Source organism: Ananas comosus, linkage group 16 (assembly GCF_001540865.1).
Source record: "Ananas comosus cultivar F153 linkage group 16, ASM154086v1, whole genome shotgun sequence".
In the NCBI taxonomy this organism is placed as follows: Eukaryota; Viridiplantae; Streptophyta; class Magnoliopsida; order Poales; family Bromeliaceae; genus Ananas; species Ananas comosus.
In genome coordinates, this window is record NC_033636.1 from 9,848,351 (window position 1) to 9,871,185 (window position 22,835).

At 38.4% G+C, this 22,835-nt stretch overlaps 3 protein-coding genes and 2 non-coding genes across 15 annotated transcripts; 4 read left to right on the forward strand and 1 right to left on the reverse strand.

Moving 5' to 3' along the window:
• Positions 1,149–4,924, forward strand: LOC109721888. 3 transcript variants are annotated; one of them, XR_002219312.1, is made up of 11 exons: positions 1,149–1,555; positions 1,659–1,765; positions 1,851–1,976; positions 2,372–2,492; positions 2,740–2,814; positions 2,896–2,978; positions 3,275–3,418; positions 3,505–3,583; positions 3,855–4,203; positions 4,574–4,754; positions 4,800–4,924. XR_002219312.1 is itself a non-coding variant. In XM_020249696.1 (10 exons), the coding sequence occupies exons 1-10, from the start codon at positions 1,366–1,368 to the stop codon at positions 4,647–4,649; spliced, it is 1,350 nt and encodes a 449-aa protein (XP_020105285.1). In that variant the 5' UTR covers positions 1,149–1,365; the 3' UTR covers positions 4,650–4,845. The 3 variants fall into 3 exon arrangements, 2 of the variants coding, with proteins under 2 accessions (XP_020105285.1, XP_020105286.1); XM_020249696.1 differs by having other exon boundaries at positions 4,574–4,845; XM_020249697.1 differs by having other exon boundaries at positions 2,372–2,468; positions 4,574–4,845.
• On the reverse strand, positions 5,336–5,408 carry TRNAK-CUU. The gene has a single exon. It is a non-coding gene; the product is annotated as a tRNA-Lys (tRNA).
• On the forward strand, positions 5,488–13,882 carry LOC109722296 (golgin-84). Of its 3 annotated transcripts, none has more exons than XM_020250295.1 (21): positions 5,490–5,702; positions 6,842–6,922; positions 7,077–7,126; positions 7,235–7,825; positions 7,923–7,985; positions 8,623–8,700; positions 8,790–8,993; positions 9,594–9,650; positions 9,751–9,825; positions 9,914–9,985; positions 10,435–10,497; positions 10,590–10,688; positions 10,791–10,868; positions 11,243–11,311; positions 12,057–12,104; positions 12,212–12,307; positions 12,422–12,498; positions 12,894–12,939; positions 13,057–13,155; positions 13,264–13,308; positions 13,541–13,882. In XM_020250295.1, exons 1-21 carry the CDS (start codon positions 5,675–5,677, stop codon positions 13,610–13,612), a joined length of 2,091 nt encoding a protein of 696 aa, XP_020105884.1. In that variant the 5' UTR covers positions 5,490–5,674; the 3' UTR covers positions 13,613–13,882. The 3 variants fall into 3 exon arrangements, 2 of the variants coding, with proteins under 2 accessions (XP_020105884.1, XP_020105885.1); XM_020250296.1 differs by having other exon boundaries at positions 5,638–5,702; positions 7,077–7,133; XR_002219442.1 differs by lacking the exons at positions 13,264–13,308; positions 13,541–13,882 and having other exon boundaries at positions 5,488–5,702; positions 12,422–12,526; positions 13,057–13,143.
• LOC109722173 (casein kinase 1-like protein HD16) lies at positions 15,127–21,415 on the forward strand. Of its 7 annotated transcripts, XM_020250084.1 has the most exons (19): positions 15,127–15,257; positions 15,414–15,545; positions 15,689–15,762; positions 15,860–15,929; positions 16,014–16,069; positions 16,161–16,232; positions 16,348–16,442; positions 16,549–16,615; positions 16,748–16,877; positions 16,964–17,182; positions 17,280–17,422; positions 17,512–17,686; positions 17,822–17,912; positions 18,007–18,164; positions 18,306–18,494; positions 19,018–20,187; positions 20,506–20,554; positions 20,914–21,044; positions 21,135–21,415. In XM_020250084.1, exons 1-16 carry the CDS (start codon positions 15,171–15,173, stop codon positions 19,075–19,077), a joined length of 1,818 nt encoding a protein of 605 aa, XP_020105673.1. In that variant the 5' UTR covers positions 15,127–15,170; the 3' UTR covers positions 19,078–20,187; positions 20,506–20,554; positions 20,914–21,044; positions 21,135–21,415. The 7 variants fall into 7 exon arrangements, with proteins under 7 accessions (XP_020105673.1, XP_020105672.1, XP_020105671.1 ...); XM_020250083.1 differs by having other exon boundaries at positions 19,018–20,554; XM_020250082.1 differs by having other exon boundaries at positions 20,506–21,044.
• TRNAF-GAA lies at positions 22,452–22,524 on the forward strand. Its single transcript has one exon. It is a non-coding gene; the product is annotated as a tRNA-Phe (tRNA).

Sequence of the window (22,835 nt, forward strand, 5' to 3'; positions counted from 1 at the left end):
GCTTCTGCAGTAATGTGATATGCAAACCACACACACGCACGCAGGCACACACACAGACACGCACGCACGCACACACACATGCACGCACGCACACGCGCACGCGCACACAAAAACACATATTCTAATTTACACACACACAATTTGAGCGTGTTTGGTTCGTTTCTTTTTCACCCTGGAATCGGAATAGAAATGGGTGAATCTATTTGTAGGTCTTTGATAGACAGGAGTTCCATTCCGATTCCGATTTTCGAATGGAATGGAAATCTCTTAATCACCATTTTTTTCAATCCGGCCTAGAAGACTGGATTGAAAGTTGAATCCGGACGGAATGGATATTTATTCGAATTAAATTTATTTTTTTAATTTTTTTAATTAAAATATGAGTTTAAATTTAAAAATTAAATATATAATTTTAAATATTAATTTGAATTTGAATTTGAATTAAAAATTAAAATTTCATCAAGTATTTTGAATCTAACTTATGATTTTGAATTTAAATTAAATTTTAATTTATATAAATTTTTATTATAATTTTATTTAAAACTTAAATTAAATTTATAGATTCAAATTAAAATTTAAATTGTAATTTTAAGTTTGAATTTGAATAAATCAAAATTTAGTTTTATATTTTGAATTATCCACTCAACTTCAAAGTTTAATTTTTTTTTTTAAAGATTTAAAATTTTGACATTATTTTAAAATTTTGATGTAAATTTTTAATATTTAATTTTCAATTTGAATTTAAATTAATATATTATAAAGATAAAGTTAGTATATTAATTTGATTACGTTTTTTATATCTACATGAACAAAACAGCGACAATGAGAATGATTTATTCTAATTCCGATTCACGTGATGAACCAAACAGAATTAAATAATAAGTCATTCTAATTTCGATTCTAACTTATTTCGATTCCGATTCCGACTTCCGAACCAGACACGCCCAAAAATTCCAATTTTTGCCCGCAAAACACTGTAGGCTCAGGCCGAGGTGCCAAGTAGGCCTTCTATTTAGTGTTGTTTTATAATACGATTTAAGGTTTATTAAATTAATAATTTATGTGGGCCTGAAGCCCAGTATTCAAACTAAATTGGGCGGAAGCGCGGGATAATTAGATATCTCAGCCCAACTCAACTGCTGTTTCTTCTACCGCTTCCATTCTCCGCTCCTCGGGGGCTGCACCGAACATTCTCTTCCTCCGCATCACGAAGGGTCGTTCGCCACCCACCGTTCTCGTCGAACTCCACCCACCACCACCACCACCACAATTCTCGTCCTTCGCTCCTCTTCGCGATCCTTCCATGGCATTCGAGGGTGTTCGTGAGCCATCTCTCCCTCCCTCCCTCTCTCTTTCACCACCAACATGGAAGCTTCAAGCAGCAGCAGCAGCAGCAGCAGAAGCAGAAGCACTTCGTCTTCTTCTTCTCCTCCTCCTCCGCCGCAGCCGACGATCTCCTACCGCATCGGCGAATCCATGGCCAACGCCGCGTCCCCGGAGGCGAGGGACGACGCCATTTCCTGCCTCGTCGTCCTCCTCACCTTCTGGATCTTAGGTCTCTCTCTCTGTCTCTCTCTCTCTCTCTCTCTCTCTCTCTCTCTGTGCGTGTGTGTGTGTATGTGTATTTGGCTCTTTTTATCAATGTCGATTTCGAGCAGTTTCGATGGCGACGATCCTTGGATTCTACGGACCGGTCGACATCGTAGTCGGCCCCAATTACTCGCGGCTCCTCCGAGCCAGCTCGATCTTCGTTCGGGATATAAAGGTCGGTATCAAACCCTAAATCCTTCGCTTCTTCAACCTTAAGCTTTGCTTGATGGGGCTGCATGATCGTTCTCCTCCGATCACAGGTGAAAGCGGAAGAGGGATCAACGGATGGGCCGATGCTTTATGGATTTCGCGAGCCTCCGCCGCTTGATGTGCGAGCCTCATGGTTAGAGACCCACAATGGATCTGTTCCGGCGAATTTTCACAAGGTACTCGAGGAACTAAAAATTTGGTATTGCAATATGTTTGTTGAAAAAACTCTTTGGATTGTTACCTGCGTTTGTTTCCAATATGAAGTGGTAAAAAGCTCTTTTGCTTCTGAGCAGCTCGAGCTTCACTTTGTTTGCAACTCCATTTTAGCGTGCCCATTTACTGAAAGAGCTTGATCTTGATTTAATATATGTTTGTGTGTCTTTGCATGCATGTTAGTCTAACAGGCCGAGCTTGAGCTTGATTTGCCCTGGTTTAACTCAAGTCAAGTTTGAATTAAGATTAAGCTGACCTGCATGCAATCGAGCCGAACCGAGGCAGTTTACACCCCTACTGACTTGCAGGATCATTGTAGTTTTGTTTCTAAATAGTATATAAACTCTTCGTGGAGCAGGAATGGATATATTATTTCAACGAAGGAACGCAGATAGAAATCTTCTACAGCGTGAAGTCTGAAGGATCTTATCCATTGAACCTCGTTATTGCCCAAGGCAAGGAGAACCGCCAATTTCATCGTAACTTGTTAATGCCTTGAATTATTTCCTTGTATGATTCAGTGATTTGGTTCGGAAGTTATTCACCAGTTAAGTACTAATCGAGTTGTTCGTTTTGGATCTGAGCGACTACATGATAACATGTCTGTGAATTTGACTTGGTGGAAGATAGGAAAGTGCAACTATCTTATACAAATCTCCAATTCTGCTGCTTTATTTTTATTGCTTACTTCTTACTATCTATCTTGATAGTCTCTTTTGGTGTTAGGTAAGGAAAATCTTTTTCAGTGGGTTGAGAACCCATTACGTCCTGATACCACGTTGTCATGGAACTTGATACACGGTAAGGATTATAAGGTTGCTTGACTTTGTCAAAGATGGTCGCGTATAACTCAAGCTCTAATGAAGTACACTGTAATTACAGGAGATGGTGTGATTCACCAGAAAATTGAAAAGCCTTCTGACTATTATGTTGCCGTGAGCAATTTGCATAATTTGGAAATAGAGGTGCAGTGTCTCCTCACTTGAATATGTGCAGAGATTAATTTTTGCATTTTTCTTCTTTCACAGAATCAATCATGACTTTTCAGCCTGATTTCACTTACTTCCAGTTAATAGGTACAAGTTAGTACTACATTACACATATCTGTGGCGCATGAAAAAGTAATAGAATGATGTCTTCTTGATTGATAGATGGCATTTTTAATGAGTTTGGGTCATGCTTGTCATATTATTAAGCTTGGTCATGCTTGTCATTTTATCATGCAATTTCTTCATTGCTCAAATGGAGTTTTGTGTTGCAGGCACAGTTGACTTTTAGAATTCAGGCTTTGTTCTACAATACAACTGGAGCATATTTCAAGTGCTCGCTGGGTCACAGGCTATGTGCTCTGAAATTGTTCTTTCTCGAGGAGAATGTAGCAATCCTTGCATCAGGCCCAAGAAAGGTGAAAAACTTCACTAGTCTTCTGCGTATTACATTTCCAACGCAGCTCTTTATCTTGTGTAAATTAACCTGCCAAATAATATTCAGCTTCAGGAAGGGAAATCTGATGAATGGTACATTAAACTATCATATGGTCCGCGATGGATAACTTATTTTGTTGGATCAGGTACGTGGTAAAGTACCCATCTATTCTCCAATCTATCTGCTACTCTATGGGCCTGTTTGGCCAATCTAGAGCTTCTGCATAAATGCTGCTAAAATAGAGCTATTGTAGAAGAAGCGGAAGCTTCAATTGGAGATCTATTCTTCAGCCCAAAACGACTCGGCCTATTTGTTCAGCCTTCTTTCTAATAGCTTCTGCTTTTAAAAGTAGAGAAGCCATTTGAGATGCTAGGTCAAATAGGTAGTAATTAATCTTTTTCTCTATTCACGTGTAGGTCTAATGACTCTAGCTATTCTACTCATCTACAAGATATTCACCAGTTTTCAATTCATGTTTGGATATAATACGAGTCATCAAACTACTTCAACCCCAAATGAAACAAGCCCTCTACTGGCTAACAAAGAAGACGACGGTACGAGTTTGGGATCATCTTATGAATCAGTTTCTCATGATGAGGGAGAAGATATTGAGGAATTTCTTAAAGCAGCACCATCAAAGCCATTAGAAGAGGTCGAGAGCAGTGATCAGTCCCAACACCTTTGCGTGATCTGCTGCGAAGCTCGGAAGGATTGTTTCTTTCTTCCTTGTGGGCATTCCACTACATGCTATACCTGTGGGTTGAGGTAAGAATTTGACTTCAGAACTTTTAGCCTAGCTTCTGGAAGAACTCTCTGCTTCAAAAAGTAGCAAATAAGCATTTGCAAAGCGAAAGTCATGAGCATTGCTATACGAAAAGCTGAATAAGCTTTTTGGGACACTAAAAGTATTAAATGATTTGAAACTTGTGCTTCTACTTGCCACTGAAAGCTGTTTGGGGGATTTTAATCAAAAGGCTCGTGACTGCTTTTCTTATTCACTCTACTCAAACAACAAACCTCTAGACCGAACAAAGCCAAAATCAGCACCACTCAATGAAGTTCTTTGGTCATAACAGTATAACTGAAGAAAATGCTTTGTAAGATCATGCATATCAAGTTTATTTGGAGCTTGCAGGATTTTGGAGGAGGCTCAGACGTGTCCTATCTGTCGGAGGAAGATGAAGAAAGTGAGAAGAATCTTCACAGTCTAACACTCTGAAGCAATGAAGCAAGCATGCTTCCTTATGCTGTATCCTCTTGTGAACTCGTAAATCAGCGTTGTATAAAATAAGAAACATCCTCTTGTGAACTCGTAAATCAGCATTGTATAAAATATGAAATATCCTCTTGTGAACTCGTAAATCAGCATTGTATAAAATATGAAATATCCTCTTGTGAACTCGTAAATCAGCATTGTATTAAATATGAAATATGCCATCATGTGAGTATATACATATGTTGCAAGCATATGATACATTCAGTTGAAGTAAGGCCATTTACAGAATAGAAACTAGCGGCATGCTCATGATGTATTAACGGGTAAAAACTCTATTGGGTTGAGTCATTTTGGAATTTTGATAAAATATTGTTTGAATAAAACATCTTCTAAGAATCTATCGTGAATTAAAGGCTAGAGGCAATGAGCTTCTAGGTATAAGCGCAACGGAAATCGAACCTCTAATCTCGCAACAGCTATTTGGGGTGCTTCAACAAATCAAAACAAGCCACTAAACAAATATAGTTAACATATCTAACATGGTGGGGACGACTACTATATACTGAACAACTTAATGACATCGACCTTTTATCGTATTAAACAAATATATACAAAACCTCGTATATCTTCATTATTCAACTAAAATAAAATAATCCATTAAAAAAAGAGCAAAAATTGAATCGCCCACCGTGGGGCTCGAACCCACGACCACAAGGTTAAGAGCCTTGCGCTCTACCTACTGAGCTAGACGGGCTGGTTAAATACAACAATCAATTTTTCATAAAAATAATTTATCACAATGATCATCTAACTAAAAGAGCACCCCAGTTTCTCCTGAAAATAACCCCGCCACCCACCTCGGGTCCCCAGCGCACGCAGGAGCACAACCCAACTCCCTCGTCTCCGATCTCTCCACATTTCCCCCGCACCCTGACATGCCGCGAAGCACCCCGCTCCCTCTCCTAATTTAGCTCACCGCCTCCCTCTCATCGTAGTTCGTAAACCCCATTCCCTACCCCCATGGCTTCGTGGCTCAAGGTCGCCGAAGGTACCCCGATCTCCTTCCCCTTCCCCTCCTCCTCCTCCTCCTCCTCCTCCAATCTCCGATCTCTTCCCCTTCGATCCGTTTCCTACCGATGCATTGGAACCGGATCATCGATCGCATCTGTGGTTTTTTTAAAAAAATTTGTACGAGGAATTGGTTCGATCGACCTCTCGCTCTTCGAATGATGCGTTGGGGTGCTGAGTTTGATTTGTAACGATGAAGTTTTAGTGTCGTTTGATGTGGTAGATCTCAGTGGAAAAGAGCGTGGTGTGTAAATTTTACGCGTCATGATACGAGATCTGGTTTGGGATTAGCTAATTATACGTAGCTGAATTGGTATGGCTCCCGCGATTCGTCTATAAGCTAGTACTCTTCTGATCTAATTTCATCTATATCTAGATACTCGGTGCTGTTGATTCACTCTTATGTCAATTACTATTGCCTCAGAATCAAATACAGCTGCACTTGTGTCATTTAGCTGGCGAAATCAGTTTGGTCACTAGATTCGTCCTCTCTTTTAGCGTATGATTACTTATGATTAAGATGAAAACGGCGAATTTGGTCATACCTAGTTTTTTCTTTTGCTGGCAAACAAGATTGCTGTACGTCTCAGAGCATGCTTAAGAAGTCAATTGATACAAATTGAAGATTCTGCAAGAGTAAGACGAAAAAGAGTAGTTAAGTAGATATAATGGCTTCTTGTGCAGATGCCAGTGGAAGCTTCCAAATCATTTTGATCAAATTTTGCTGCACTAACTAGTTCGCCGAAGGGGTACTCTTTAGCCTCAGTTGTTCTTGGTTTAGTTGAATAAACCTTGTTTGAGGTAGTAATATGCCTTTTTTAAACAAGAGTTGAACATAATTAGAGTGTTTGGGATACTCGGACCTAAACAGGCATGTTTAATATCATCCATTTTGACATACATGCTGTTGATCTGCTTTGGGATTTTTAGTTGTTTTTCTTATTCATGTGCTTCCCTCATACTTCTTTATATGTTATTTATTTTATTGTGTTCTTTTTTTTTCTTTTTTCTTTTTTGGTTGTTTAGCATTTTTGTGTATAGTATCTGCATAGCTTTACTCTTGCAACAAGCATAAAGTTTTAGTACGAAGATGCTAAGATTTTCAAATGGCCTAAGCAGACCTACTAGAAGTTGTTGATCGGCGAGCGAAACTTGTTGTTAGTGAGTTGTCAGAGGAGCAGTCTGAATCACAGGCTCCAGGTACATAGACCTTTCTTCCTGGAACACCGGCTTGTTGTGTGCTACCTTTCTAGCAAAGAGCTAACATTGTGGTTCCTTTGGTATATTCACCTTTTTTTTTTTGGCCACTATGTCTATTTCTTATGCTCTTTTTTGCCTTTTCCTCTACGATAAGCTACCAATGGTCAAGACAGTCAATCCCGGAAGACGAGATCACGGGAAAAGGTCATTGGTTAAGTTACAACGTGCTTCCAGAATATTAGCCTTATTATTTTTATTCCAATCCATAAATGATTCACTATATTTACTGTTCTATATAATTTTTGCTTGCAGAGTCAATTAAAGTTCTCCAACATTGAAAAATCTAAAAGCATACTACCTCAAGCTGACCGGAAAAGCAAACAGTTATTAGTTCCACATGGAAAAGTTGATGAAATCAGTGCCTCTAAAACTGATGATGTTAATAATAATGAATCTACTAATGCACCAGCATCTGCTAATCAGAAAGATGCAGCAGTATTAGTTACTGAAAATGAGAGTGGTGAAAACACTGTTGACAATATGGTCGAAGTCCCACTGACAGAAGACAACATTGAGAGCGCAGCTTCCTCTGCTAACCAGGATGCTCTGGCTACAACTTCAACAGATGAGAATGAAGGGTTTCCTCTGCTGGCAGACAGGGAGATCGAAGTTGACAGTGGAGATCATTCCACCAATGGTGATCTGACTGTCAGTGCGGTGGGAGAAAATATTTCCTTGACTGTTAACCAAGAGAAAACTGTTCCTGAAATAGTTGAGAAACAGAGCAATAGTCATTCCCAAGAAACTGAGCCGGATATAATAGAGACCTCACAAAATGTAAACAATCAGCAAGAGAATAAAACGGATGCCTCTGCCATGAAAGTTCAGGACCAACTTGATGAGGTAGTGTTCCTGTTATCTGAAAAGGTCACACTTGGCTGCATGCTTATGTTGGTGGCCTATAGAATACTGTTGGCTGATTGTTTGGCTTGTTTTGCAGGCTCAAGGATTGCTTAAGACAGCCGTTAAAACTGGTCAAGCAAAAGAGGCTAGATTAGCCCGGGTAAGGAACATCATAAAATTTCTGTCCAAACTTTTATGTGTTGTAGAAGCTGACTTGTAAATGCATTATTAAACATGTTCATTTGCTGTGCATGCGTACATTTTGCTCTTTTCCAGACATGTAAAGTTGTGTTTATTTATTAAATTCATGTTATTCTTGCAAGATTTTTTGGACAAGATTTAGAACACGTGTTTGGAAAGGCATGCAGCTTATCTATCTAGTCACCCAACTTTGGAAGAACATGTCATTCCAAACAAGCTCAAAGCAATGGATTTTTTTTTTTTCTTATGGGAATTGCGTCTCTCTTTTATTTAGTTTTGGCCTTAAACTGTCTTCCCATCTACTTGGGCGTAGCTTTTAGTAAGGCTTTTACTGGCTTTTGATGAGGTTGATGTTGTAAATCTAAATAAGCAGTTTCTTCAGTAGTTGCCAAACAACTAATGGTGGTATTTGTTATTTCATATAGTCGAGCATTTTAAAATATTTGGTCATATAATAAAATCAATTTGCATAATGTGTAAAATAAATATAGCCGTGTACTTCGTATCTTGACTTATATCATTTGGTTCTTTGAACCCATATCAATTTCTTATATATCTTTCATTATTTGTTGATCCACTCTCTTGTTGATCGACAGGTTTGTGCTGGACTTCAATCCCGTCTTCAAGAATACAAATCAGAGAACGCACAGCTTGAGGAACTTCTTGTTCAAGAGGTAAAACTGTTTTTTTTTTTAAATTTTTTAATTTTTCTAAGTGAAACACCAATTATTAATTTCATTATGATTTATGAAACATGAAACAGAGAGAGAGGAATAGTTCATGTGAAGCTCACATAAAGCAGCTTCAACATGATTTATCTGCATCCAGGATGGAAGCAGCAAGAGTGGAGTCAAATATGGCTGATGCTTTGGCTTCAAAAAATTCTGAAATTGAATCTCTTGTCAGTTCTATGGATGCTATGAAGAAACAAGCTGCTGCTTCTGAAGGAAAGCTTGCCTCTGTACAGGTGCCTTTTTCTTGCAGTTTCCTTCATTTGAGGGTTCATAAAGAAATAATATTTACATTGTGTCTCCAGCATTCTTGTTTTAACATGGTGTCTCCAGCATTCTTTTCAAAATATTAGGACAACGAAATTACACTTGCCTTTTCTTAAAAAGAGGTTCATGGTGCCAAATGGTGTAACAATATTATAAGTCGGTGAAACCAATATCTGAATTGTGATTAAACCTCTTAAAAGTCCCAGGCATAACACAAACTCTTTTATTTGGCTTTTACTCAATTCTCTGGTATCTGAATTGTATATAAACATCTTAGGAATCCAAGGCACTCCAATACCACAATACTAATGCGAACTCTAATATTTAGCTTATATATTTAAGATAATTTAGAATAGTTGGATACTTGGATGCTTCTATGTCAATATTCATGCCTTCTTAGCATGCTTCTGAATCTGCTTTGTAAGCCGATATTTTTATTTGGATTTCCCACAATCTTAGGCTTTCAATCATCATGAAGCAAAACGAGTTCTTCCTTATTTTACACATCTTCATATCTCTTAATTTTTGAAGATCCACCACCTTGTCACATTTTATACTGTTTAAACCAGGCAGACTTGGAGAATTTGAGGAGAAACCGTGAACTGACAGAGACTCGGATGATCCAGGTATATAATTCTTAGATTTAGAGAGAATTAGGTTTTACTGTGATGTTACTTTAACGTCCTTTCTAAGAATATTAACAATTTGTCTTTTTGCATGTTATAGGCTCTAAGAGAGGAACTTGCTTCTGCAGAGCGCAGAGCTGAAGAAGAGCGTACTGCACATAATGCCACAAAGATGGTATTTCCTTAAAACTGTTGGATGTTTTCCCATTATCATCCCTTCTCTTTTCCCCTCCATTTTTGGCTTATGATCAGGCATTATACAGACAGCAGTAGAGAGAGAGGTAGAGCTAGAGCACCGGGCTGTTGAGGCATCAAATGCTCTTGCTAGAATCCAGGTAATTTAATGAAGTACAAGTAAGAATTTGCATGTTATCTTTTCTCAGTGAAAGACCTTACCGGGGTCTTATCTTCTTCTGCTTTTCACTAGTAAGCCCTTCTTAGGGCATAGGGCTTTTCAAGGAGAGAGATTTAATTTCTTTTCCTTTCTCACAAGACCATCAATTTTCCCGGTTTTTGACGACCTGTGTTGTTCTCCACATTATCACTAGCCAAAATTACTTGCTATTTGCATTTGTATCTTTATGCTATTGAAAGTGATCACTTGGCTGCTTCTCATCTATCAAGTCTTCGTAGTTCTAATCACCCAAGATGAGCTGAACAAACCCTATTAACTTATATCTTTGTGTTACTCATTGCATTAGGTGTTCCAAAAAAATAGTTACTTTGTTTCACAAACATCTATTTAGCGTGTTTATTAGATTTTGACGAGCTCATTAGTCTTCAGAGAGCTGCAGATGAAAGCACATCAAGGGCAACTGAATTGGAGCAGAAAGTGGCTTTGCTTGAGGTATTTTGGGTCTTTCATTGCTCATTAGCTTTCAGGAAGTTTTAAACTGGTGAACTTTTTGATTTCTGATGGATATCCCTATATTACCCTAGGTTGAAAATACATCGCTGCAGCAAGAGTTACAAGACATGGAAGCTCGTAACCGCCGCTTCCAGAAGAAGCCTTCTGAAGAAGCTAACCAAATTCTTCAGGTAAGAAGCACTGTAGTACAACGTTCAAAGATGCTGCACTGACATCATTTTATTTCAATATCATGCTACCTTGTTGAAAATCTTGTGCATTTCAAAATAAAGATGCAGGCATGGCAGGAAGAAGCCGAACGTGCGCGTCATGGCCAAAGAGAAGCAGAAAACAAGCTTTCTTCTTTGGAGGTAATCGTTTGTCTTTACTACGGAAGTTCGTATCTTCTTTTTTGAACTTTAAATACCTTTCTGAAAGTACACTCTTGTCTTTACTATGAAAGTTCTTATCTTCTCTTTTGAAGTTTAGATACCATTCTGAAAGTGTGCACTCTCAGTTTACTTTTCAATGAAGAAAAATTCATGGGTATAGAGCTGAAAATCTTGGTAGCGCTAAAATACTGCTAAAACTAGTCAAGACAGTAATTTGAAATTTATGCTTTAAAAATTGTAGTACTCTTATTATCTTCTTTTTTTTTTTTTGGAATGGACATGATTCTTTAATTGTACTGTTCACTTTTGACTGGCAATTATCATTTGCAACATCTTCATTTATCACATGACAGGTTGAGCTACAGAAGATGCGAGTAGAAATGGCTGGCATGAAAAGGGACGCCGAGCATTATTCAAGACAGGTAAGTTAATTGCTCTGCCTTTTTCTTGTGAGTAAACAGGCTAATCTAAACATTTCATGCTAGTACTCTGCCCAATTGGAAACTCCATTATTAAAATTTCTCCTCTTGGAGACCAGTCATCTGCCTCCAAATTATGAGATGATAAAACAGTTTCATGACTTCATGATGATTCTATCTTTTAAGGCCATCAAAATATCCTCGAAGAGAAAGATGACAGCGGAAATTTAAATCTGATACACAAGTTTCCATATTGCTTTCGATAAAAATGATGATATCTAGGATAAAGGAAGAGGATAACTCTGAGGCTTGATGTACAATGGAGAGTTAAATGAATGGCCATCTGAGCAACCATACGATGAATTGGAACTTAGCAAATTGCTTGTGAACTGGAAAGTGTCATGATAAATTGAATAGTAAGATTATGAGTAAAAGGTTATGTAGGTTGAGTAGATCTGGACTATGAAGAAATCAGTTTAGTTGCCTTTTTAGGACGTCTTACTGATACAGCTTGTGGTGGTGATATGCAACATGAAAATATATGCTTTGTCTGTCGTTTTTGAGACCAATGACAGGAAATATGATCGCTGTCTACAGTATATAATCCTTCTTTTTCTCCCTCTCTCTCTTTCTCTAGCAAACACAAAAGCACTGGTGCATAGATGCCCGTGCACATACACAAAAACACATTCTTGACACCTTATCTTACATTGACTATGGCATAAAACTCTCGATCTTCTTTTGGCAGGAGCATATAGAATTAGAGAAGCGATATCGTGAACTGACCGACTTGCTGGTATGCCATGGCTCGAATTTTATACCCTTCAAGGAAATGTTTCCTTCAACATTCTAGAGTTTGACTCTTCATTTGATCTTACATGCATGTGTTTCAACATATTTCAGTACCATAAGCAAACCCAACTAGAATCCATGGCCAGTGAAAAAGCTGCGTTGGAGTTTCAACTAGAGAAAGAGATAAGGCGCCTTCAAGAAGCACAGGTTAGCGATCAGCTTCTCTCCTGATTTTGCTAAGAAACGGTTTCTTGTATATGTTCTTATCACATCAAAACTCATCATATGATGCTATGGTGACTTTGATTATCTGTTTGATAGGTAGAAGCCGAAAGGAGTAGAGTTGCGCGCAGATCAGTGTCATCATGGGAAGAAGATACTGATATAAAAGCACTCGAGTATGCAGTCCTTTCTCAGTAACCGCAGGTATGACTAGACCTGAGCAAATCCTAGGTTGAGCATGGTCAAGATCATGGATTAAGAAAAAATTTCATGGCCCGGGATTTAGCTGCTTTTTTAAGCCTGAGACAGGTCCAGTGAGCTCAAAAATGGTTGCGCTGGGTCAACAAAAGAATGTGAAGACCTGAGCTTGAGCTGAATTTTCTTGGGCATCAGATTTTGAGACTCACCTGGCCCGGTGAAATGGGTTGATTCTTCTGACTGGGCCAAAAAAACTGGGCCTGGCAGGTGGGGCCAGGTGGCTTGGACCTTCTTTTGCTCAGATCTAGATGTATCTTTTCATGCATGGATATGATTCTCGTAAATCACTGGACAACTAATAGGTGCATTACAGGCCTCTACCTTTACACCACCGGCATATGGCTGCAGCAAGCATACAAGTCTCTGTTCTTCTCTCTCGCTTCCCCCCTCTCTCAACTTCCCCCTTCCTGCCACCCCACCCCCCAAAAAAACCTCCTTTTTGGTTTCATTATTTGTTTTGATATTTTCTCTTGCAGTTGCAAAAGGCTGCTAAGCTTCTAGACTCAGGAGCCGTACGGGCTACTAGATTTTTGTGGCGGTATCCCGTTGCTAGAGTCATCCTACTCTTCTATCTGGCAAGAACTTCCTTCTTTTTCACTTTCTCTATCTATTTTACTTTCTCTATCTAATGCGTATAAATCGGAAAAAGCCTCTAAACTGCGTTCGCATATGATTATGTGCAGGTGTTTGTGCATCTCTTCTTGATGTATCTCTTACATCGCTTGCAGGTGTGCATGCTTTTTAGGCTACACAATCACCGTTATGATTTTAATTGTTTTGTTGTAGGAAATTGTCTTTCGGAGACAATCAGTTCTTTTCTCGTAACAATTCTCAGAGTCCCTCGTGGTTGTCTGATTGAATCTTTCAAAAATTAGGACCTCCATTGAAAACATTGCTTCTTAAGAAGCCGTGTATGTTGTAGCATGTTCGTAATATGTATATATGTTTTTTAATTCTCAGGAACAAGCCGACGATATTTCTTCCAGAGAAGTTGCAGCATCTCTCGGACTCGGCAACTCAAGCTTGCCGTAGGTTTCCTCGTAGTTGCTCATCCCGAGGCCCATTCCTTTCTAAGGGGATCTCTGGGGATAAGAAAACTACTTATGGCGGATGCCCTCCCTCTTTTATTTTTTACCCCTCTTCTGTAAATCTGTTCTTGTTATTTTGCTACTCTTTAATCCATTCTTTGAAGTTTCATATGAACCAACAATTTGCTTCAGATATATATAGTGACAAAAAGAAGATTCGTATACAATTGTATGAAGGAAGCTTATTTTATGACTTCTTGATTGTTCATCTCTGTTAAGATTATTGGATTCCGCTCAAAATGTTGGGATTGAACGTGATTTAATTTGGAAAAATATCTCTTCCTAATCCAAGGGGGTCTCAGCCCCTTGTTTTGAAGTCATTTGACCAACCCGTTGGAATCTCTGGTTTTTGCGTATCAACCCCAGTTTTCCCTTATAGTGATCTTTTTGTTTTGTTTTGTTTTGTTTTTAATTTTTGTTTTGATTTTTTTTTTTCTTTTTTTTTGGTCTCCCTTGGGACAATGCCTGTGTGTCTCGCGCCCCTGAGTTTGTGAGGAATTAAATAATTTAAAATTGTTTATAATATTTTTTTAATATTTTTAAATTGTAGTTGGTAGTAACCGTAATTTAAACATGTAAAAAAAATAAAAAAATATTCTTAAAATTTTTTAGTTTTTTATGGTATATTAATAAAACTTTTAGTTATTACGTTGTCAAATTAAGTCTTATTTATGGTATATTAANTTATAGAATTTCACCTAATTTTTTAGTTTTTTATGGTATATTAATAAAACTTTTAGTTATTACGTTGTCAAATTAAGTCTTATTTATGGTATATTAATAAAAGAATGAAAGAAAAATTAGGTGAAATTCTATAAAAATATAATAATTATTTATGAATACTTAATAAAACATAATTATTACTATTGGTATTGCATATTAAATATTTTCAAAACAAATTATGGTCCGTGACTCCGTGTTTATCCTTTTCGTGTCGAGAAGAGAATACGCGAGGCTTTCTCCCTTTCTTCGGCTCCACACACCTTTGTGGCTCCTCCCCCAAAAAAGAAAAAAAAAAAAAGAAAAAAAGGAAAAATCCCAAATTTAAAACCCTAATTCCCCTCTAAGGTCTCTTCGTTCCAAATTAAGCACACCAATTTGGTGCTCCGCCCCCAAAGCTTCGATCGAGATCCATCGCGGCGCCGATCGCCGTCCCATCGACCCGTGCCTCTACGATTTCGCCCTCTTCTAGCTAGGGTTTCCATCGATCGGGGGCGAAATCTAGGCTTTCACGAGGCATGAGGTTTGATGGATGATGAACGATGCCGGAGCTGCGTAGCGGAGTGCGCAGGGGCCGAGCGAAGGCGAATCCCGTAGCCCCGGCCGAGAGGCCGACTAATCGGCGGCGGAGGGCGGTGCGGAACAATCCCCCGGTCGCCGACGAGGAGGCTGCGCCGGCGCCGGCGAGGGCGGCGGACGAGATCGGGCTCGCGGAGGGGGCGGGCGAAGGTGGTGGGGGCTTGGTTGGGGACGACAACAAGGAAGGGGTTGGGGAGAGGAGGATGGATGGTTGCGATAGCGGGGGAAAGAGCGCGGATAAGCTCCCCGGCGGTGAAGATGAGGGGAGCACCGCTCCCCTTCCGGAAAAGGTGAGGGCTTTTTGCCAATTTTGCGGTATTTTTGGTGTTCCCTGAAAATTTCTTGTGGTATTTCCACTGGGAATTGTAAGAATTTCTTTAGAAGAAAAAATTTGTTAGGGCGTTGCTGTTTCTCGGATCATCTAAATAGTTTCTCCTTTGATTCAGGTCCAAATTGGCAATTCACCAACTTATAGAATCGAGAGGAAGCTGGGAAAAGGAGGATTTGGCCAAGTTTATGTCGGCCGTCGTATTACAGGAGCCAATACAGCCGATAGAAACGGTTCGATGGCTTTAGAGGTGTGCAATTTGTACTTGTTGTTGAATTGTTGTTGTGGCAAAATAACCAGTAGTTTTGTGATTTTAACTTCTTGTAGTGTTGTCGTGGCGAAACAACCAATAGCTTTTCTAGCAATGGATAATGTTCTCTTGTCGTGTGCTAGGTGGCATTAAAATTTGAGCACCGAAGCAGCAAAGGATGTAATTACGGACCGCCTTATGAATGGCAAGTCTACAAGTAAGGGAAATTGCAGCCTCTCCTCTTTTTATGAGTTAACATAACCTGAGTATGAATAATATTTACTTGTCTAAGACTACATGAACTTTTCATGTAGCACTCTCGGGGGGATACATGGGGTTCCGAGGGTCCACTTCAAAGGTCGCCAAGGGGATTACTATGTCATGGTAATTCGCTATACTCATGACCTTTCTGGACATGTAAATTTCTGTCTTCTACACTTGATGCTAAATGTCAGTTGCATGTTGCAGGTTATGGATATGCTTGGTCCAAGTCTTTGGGATGTTTGGAATAATAATTCCCACACGTGAGTTGTTTTATCTCAAAACTTACGGATTAATTAAGTGTATTGAAATTTTATTGTAACTTTAGCACTTACCTTTTCCAAATTTGTGCAGAATGTCCGTTGAAATGGTTGCATGTATTGCTATTGAAGCAATCTCCATACTAGAAAAGATGCATTCTAAAGGGTGTGTCACTATTCTAAATTGTTTTGACTACTCTCTTCGCCTTCTACTATCAAAAATCTTATTATTCTGTGTTGGCCACGATTCGTGTGTAATTGCAAATTGTTAATAATGGCAGATATGTTCATGGTGATGTGAAGCCAGAAAACTTCTTACTTGGGCCGCCAGGAACTCCAGAAGAAAAGAAGCTCTTTCTTGTTGATCTTGGATTAGGTATTAGTTGCGTTTATTTGATACAGAGTGGCATGATATGTGGTTCTTTATATTCATATGTTCCGGACTTGTTGATTGATCAATTTTTTGAATATTTTATTGACAGCTACCAAGTGGAGGGATAGTACAACTGGTCTGCACGTCGAGTATGATCAGAGACCAGATGTTTTCAGGTTTTGTTCATGGACTCCATTGTCTCTCACGCCATTGGACTCTTATTAAAAGATTTTAGACTCAGTTGCTCATTTTAGATCGTTCTTATTGTTACAGTGTGGGTCATATGTTATTACAAATTGATATTGCAGGGGAACGGTGCGTTATGCTAGTGTTCATGCTCATCTAGGAAGAATAGGAAGTAGAAGAGATGATTTAGAATCCCTTGCTTATACACTGATCTTTCTTCTTCGAGGCCGTCTACCTTGGCAAGGATATCAGGTATTCTACTGTCTACTGATATATAATTATTCAAAATACGAGAATTTTTCTCCCCCATGCTTAGTGCACAAGATTTCTCTTTTCAGGGAGAAAATAAAGGTTTCCTTGTCTGCAAAAAGAAGATGGCTACATCACCAGAATCTCTTTGTTGCTTTTGCCCATCACCCTTCAGACAGTTTGTTGAGTATGTGGTCAACTTAAAATTTGACGAGGAACCTAATTATGCGAAGTGCATATCTCTTTTTGATGGCATAGTAGGTCCAAATCCAGATATCAGGCCAATAAATACTGAAGGAGCTCAAAAGGTACATCAATGATCTTTTCTTCCCCCTCTTATTTGAAGAGGGAAATGTGTTACTCTGGGACTATAAAGTGCCTAATCTTCATTTGAACTTTGTAAAGCTTATATATCAGGTTGGTCAAAAGAGAGGTCGCTTGATGATGGAAGAAGAGGATGACGAGCAACCAAAGAAGAAGGTTAGGATGGGAATGCCTGCAACACAGTGGATAAGTGTTTACAATGCCCGGCGACCTATGAAGCAGAGGTGATTAGTATTACTATTTTGTGTTTACGCTTGATAAATTTTAGTTAGGAGATTGGAGAAATATTTAATTCCTAACTTTATGCTTGCAGATACCACTACAATGTAGCAGATTCGAGGCTTGTTCAGCATATTGAAAAAGGAAATGAAGATGGCTTATATATCAGTTGCATTTCATCTTGTTCGAATCTCTGGGCCCTAATTATGGATGCAGGCACTGGTTTCAATTCCCAAGCTTATGAACTCTCACCACAATTTCTTCACAAAGTGAGTTACGCTTGCACTAATTTTAACCTTATTGCTCTGGAAAATGCTTTAATATTTTAAGGTTGTCATTTTTCTACCTTTTATTTTATCTTCAAGTTTGTAAGTGTCTAAGATACCTGTTTAAATTTTTTGAAGGAATGGATTATGGATCAATGGGAGAGAAACTACTATATTACTGCACTTGCTGGGGCAAACAATGGAAGCTCCTTGGTAGTAATGTCCAAAGGTAAATTAGAGTAAAATCTTTACCGCTTTAGGAATTTTTGCCATAAATAAAGCTATCATACTGATAGCCTATCTCTTGATTGATCTTCTTCCAGGTACACAGTATGCACAGCAGTCCTATAAAGTTAGTGACTCCTTTCCTTTCAAATGGATAAATAAAAAATGGAAAGAGGGTTTCTATGTCACTGCCATGGCGACTGCTGGAAGCAGATGGGGAGTTGTCATGTCTCGGAATGCAGGATTCTCTGATCAGGTATTAGTCCTTCTGTCTTTTTCTTTTTTCTTTTTTTTTTTCTTTCAGATTTACTAGTTTGTTTTCTCCTCCTCTTTTAGTTTTGCAAAGTACCAAGTGAGCTTTGAAAACTTATACAAATTTATCATGCTCTTTTGCCAGGTTGTTGAACTTGACTTCTTATATCCTAGTGAGGGTATTCATAGGAGGTGGGACAATGGCTATCGTATAACATCAACTGCTGCCACGTGGGACCAGGCCGCATTCGTTTTGAGTGTACCAAGAAGGAAGCCCACGGATGAAACTCAAGAGACACTAAGAACATCTGCTTTTCCTAGCCAGCATGTGAAGGTGGGTGTGTTACATTTAATTGTTTAATTGCTTTTGTCTTGTAATTGATTTAAATATTGCATATAATATATGGATAGCCAATGCACTCTCCTGTTGTCGCAACTTGATCACTGAACTTTCACTTAAACAGCTTAGTGCCTAAATATCTAATTTCTAATATTGCAACTCCAAACTTGACTGAAAAAAAGGAAGAAAAAAATTCTTATCTACGTTGACCTTTTGCTGTAAAATAACCTTTTTAATCCAATATCAAGTAAACCAAAATAAGGAACCCATTTTACAAGAGAAGTGGTAAATTGGGCAATTTACAAGAAGAAAAAAGATTTTTTTTTAGATGCCAGGGATGGAATTGCACTATACGAGAAACATCAGGGACTAAGTGTTGAAGTAAAAAGTTAGGGATTAAGTTAAAGTAAGAAGTTAGGGACTAACTCACTGTATCTGTAGGCATTATTCCTGTATTTGTTTACAAAACATGTCTAGTTGCTCTTTTCTTATAAGCTGGAAACTCTGGTTATTGCAGGAGAAGTGGGCAAAGAACCTCTACATTGCATCTGTTTGCTATGGCCGCACAGTCTCATAATTTTACGTCATTATATGTGGGGGTTTTTGAAGCTGTCTGATCAACTTTAAAGTCGTGTTACTCTTGTAGTACGAGCGTGTTGCCCGCATTATGCATCTTCTCTTTGTATGTTGTGGCCCTTATTTCAATCTTAAGTATTACCATTTCACTTACCAGCTAAAGCTAACACATCATTAGTATTACTGCCAAGGTTAAAAGATGCCTCCCATGAGCTGTCAAATTTTGATTGGTCTGTAGGCATTTTTAATTATTATTAAGCTTGTATAGTTTATGTTTCAGTGCCACTGGCATTCACTTTATTAGCCAGTTATTGTCTGACTATGCTGCAACTGATAGCATTTGTGCTCTTCTTCCTTATGTTTTTTCATATCAGAACTTTGGAATTTTATTTTGAAGGATTAATAATTGCTTGTTTAGATTTTGTCTTGTTAGCTGACAAATATTTGGTTGCTTGAATATTCTTTCTCTAGTATGAGGCTAGTCCTTAAGCATATGTTGTACATTATCTTGCTAGGAGTCTATATAGGTATCTTCTTGTATTTGCCTATTAAACCTCGAAATTGAGGTCAATTCCCTTTTTTTACACATCCTGAATTATTCACATCTTGTTGAGAAGATATTGGGGTATCATCTTTTGTAAGGTCATGTAATACTGCTACAATGTATGAAATTTCTTCTGTTCCCTGCTACTATAATTTAGTATCTATTTGGGGGATATACTTGCTTTTTTTTTTCTTTTCTGTATTTTCTCGGGATTGATATCTTATTATAATGACAATGTCCTCCTGTTATATGTGAAAACATATCCTTTATCAAGTATATCACTGTATTGCTTCTGTATTAACTGAGTTTCAGCCGATCAGAATGTCTCCAGTAAAAGAGCCAGCCGCCCAATTCACTAGGCTCACTAGGCTCTCACAAGTGGGCAGACCTACTACCTGTTTTTGCTAATCATATGTGCTCAAATCAGAGAGACAACTGGGTGACAACTGAGTCACCTGCTTCAATCTTTGTTCTCTTTTTCCTTGTGGATTTCCTTTCTTATTTTACAGCAGGAAAGGTGTGCTCATGCCTCCTGGTTCATCTTCTAAACAGCAAACTATATGACAGGTAAGTTTGCAGTCAAATGCTTGCGATGAGATATGCATATCACTGCTGTTTTATCTTAAAATCAGATGTCCAAATGATGAAATCTCTTCATAGTTCATTAGAATTTATGTAGTTATCAATCTGGATTTGCCACATCTTTCAGCTTACATTTACGCAGTCTTTTATTCCTCATGAATAATCTTTCTTTGGTTGTCTAATTATTTAAATCATCTTTTGCAATTTAGCTGTGCACTCTAATATACAAATATATCTAACATGTTTGATGCCTTAGGTTCCGCCTTGTTGGTACAAATATATCTAACGTGTTTGATGCCTTAGGTTCCACCTTGTTGGTTGGTTTTCAAAGCTGCAGCTTAAAGCCTCACTTGTAATTCTAAATTTCTTTTTAATTTTATGTTCGATTTCTATGTATTGGATTTGCCAGTGGATGGGAGGTTGGTTGCAGACTCAAATTCAACCAGACTCAAGTTTGAAATATGTGTTTTTGACTTTCACATGTATGGGATTTGTTTGGCCTGGAAACAATTTTACAATAACTTACTCTCACTTTTTTCTTCCAAAAATAATGAGAGTTTGGAAACAAACCAACAAGACAAACGGAGAAGTCCGTCCACTGATGTATTCAATTGCATAATATTTAGTTACAGAAAACAAAAATAGAAATACAAGTGGTAGTAAATGATTACTTGTTTTTGTGGTTTCATGTGGTTACCTTCCATTACTTAGACAACCTTTCGAATTGTTGATGACGTGTGCGATGCTAGATTGTCAAATGTTGCTGCCTCGATAAAGACTAAAAAGAGCATTGATAGGTTGAAGTTGCTCAATTGACTAAATTTTTAATGGATTGGATGAAGGTACTATATTAGTATCTCTTTTATCATTATCTGCCTTACACCAATCCTCCCTATATTCTTCATGCAGTTTTTGCTGTTTTTACTTTTCAGGCACTTATAATTGCTGGATTTGGAGACTCGAGTATTCCTCTCGTAAATCTTACCCTGTATTTGAGAAGTTCTTCCTTTCTTAGGCTGGCATCCCATATAATTCTGCAGATATTTTGCAAGTTCACACCCACAAAATTTTCTTGATCACTTTCACTCTGGTTTGAAGTGTACAGTGTGCTCCATCTCTCTCCCTGTGAAAGTGCTCAGAAAATAAAGATGATTTCTCTACTGGTGTTGAATTCTTTTGGTGTTTTATGCAGTCCTAAAGGAATGTTTGTTCACTTAGCAAGGCTATTCGATTTTGTTTCACTTTTTGTTTGCACCCTTCCGTTGTTTTTACTCTACTCGGTCGTAACTAAACGAGTTTATAATTTTGCTAGCCCCTAGGTATCTAATGATCTTCGGCCTATGATGCAGCTTCTAGTGGTCTTGCAATTATTGTTGCGAGACGGCACCTCTTGCTGTGGAATGCTTTCGGTCGAACCCCAAGGTTCACTTTACAGATCCCAACAGGACTCGACCATTAGGCTATCGACTTTCGGCGTTTGCCCGTGAAATTGTGCTTCTTAACTACATGAAGAGGAAAATAGGATAGTCTTCTTTTGAAGAAGAGAAATAAGGGGAGCTGCGCCGGTGCAGACATTCGTGCTTATATACATGGTGCCTACCATTACCAGTAGGGATTGGGCTTAGCTGTTGGTACCGAAGCAAAAATTTCTCGAGCAGCACGGATGTATTTGTTTTCATGGTTCAGAAGGTTCAAAATTTCAAAAGTGCTTTTAATCTTCTCGCGGGAAGGGGGGGAACCGGGTGATGCTCAAATTCCAAACCCGTGTAGTCCACAAAACTGGGAATATGTATATCTTTTTTATTTGATTATGATGCGATAATCGGTCGATGGGAAGTATGGTTGAAATTTTCGAAAAAGCATAATAACCGCTTCAAAAATGGCTTTCTTCAAGAAGAAAAATTATCCAACAGTTGGAATTCCTAAAAATTAGGGCCGTGAGGGTCTTTATAAAAGGAAAACCGCTTTAGTTGCATTTGCGAAAGAAAAAGATAACTCGTTTTGAAATTGAAACGGATCCCTGGACGTTGCCCGAGTTGCAAAAAGAGCCTGACTTTCGGGGAGAAAGCTGAAGTAATTAACAGTTTAACACTTGCCAATTAACTGAAGGATAAAATTCAAACCAATGCAAGCAAAAAGTACAGCGGCGTTATACATGTATTTCAACTCGCGCGGAGGTCATAACATCCTGATATATAAATTTAAGATAATAAACAGATTATAATTCTCATATCATTGAACTTCACAAAGCGGGGATAGCTCAGTTGGGAGAGCGTCAGACTGAAGATCTGAAGGTCGCGTGTTCGATCCACGCTCACCGCAATAATATAACAGTACTAAAATTTTATTTTTCCCTTACATTCCCTCTCTACAGAGAGAGAGAGAGAGAGAGAGAGAGAGAGAGAAACAGTGAAGGAAGAGAGAATTATTCTCAGATATTTTGTATGACAATGACAAGGAAGAGCGAGTGGACAAATGAACCACACAGCAAAATCCAATTTTAGTTGGGACTAAAATGGCAGCCACTATTTTCTGTTCTCATCCAATTTTGGTAAAGTAGAAGGTTAAGAACCACACCATCCTTTTCTTTTCAATTTTCCTCTTAATTTCAAATGTAGACTGGTGGCTTAATG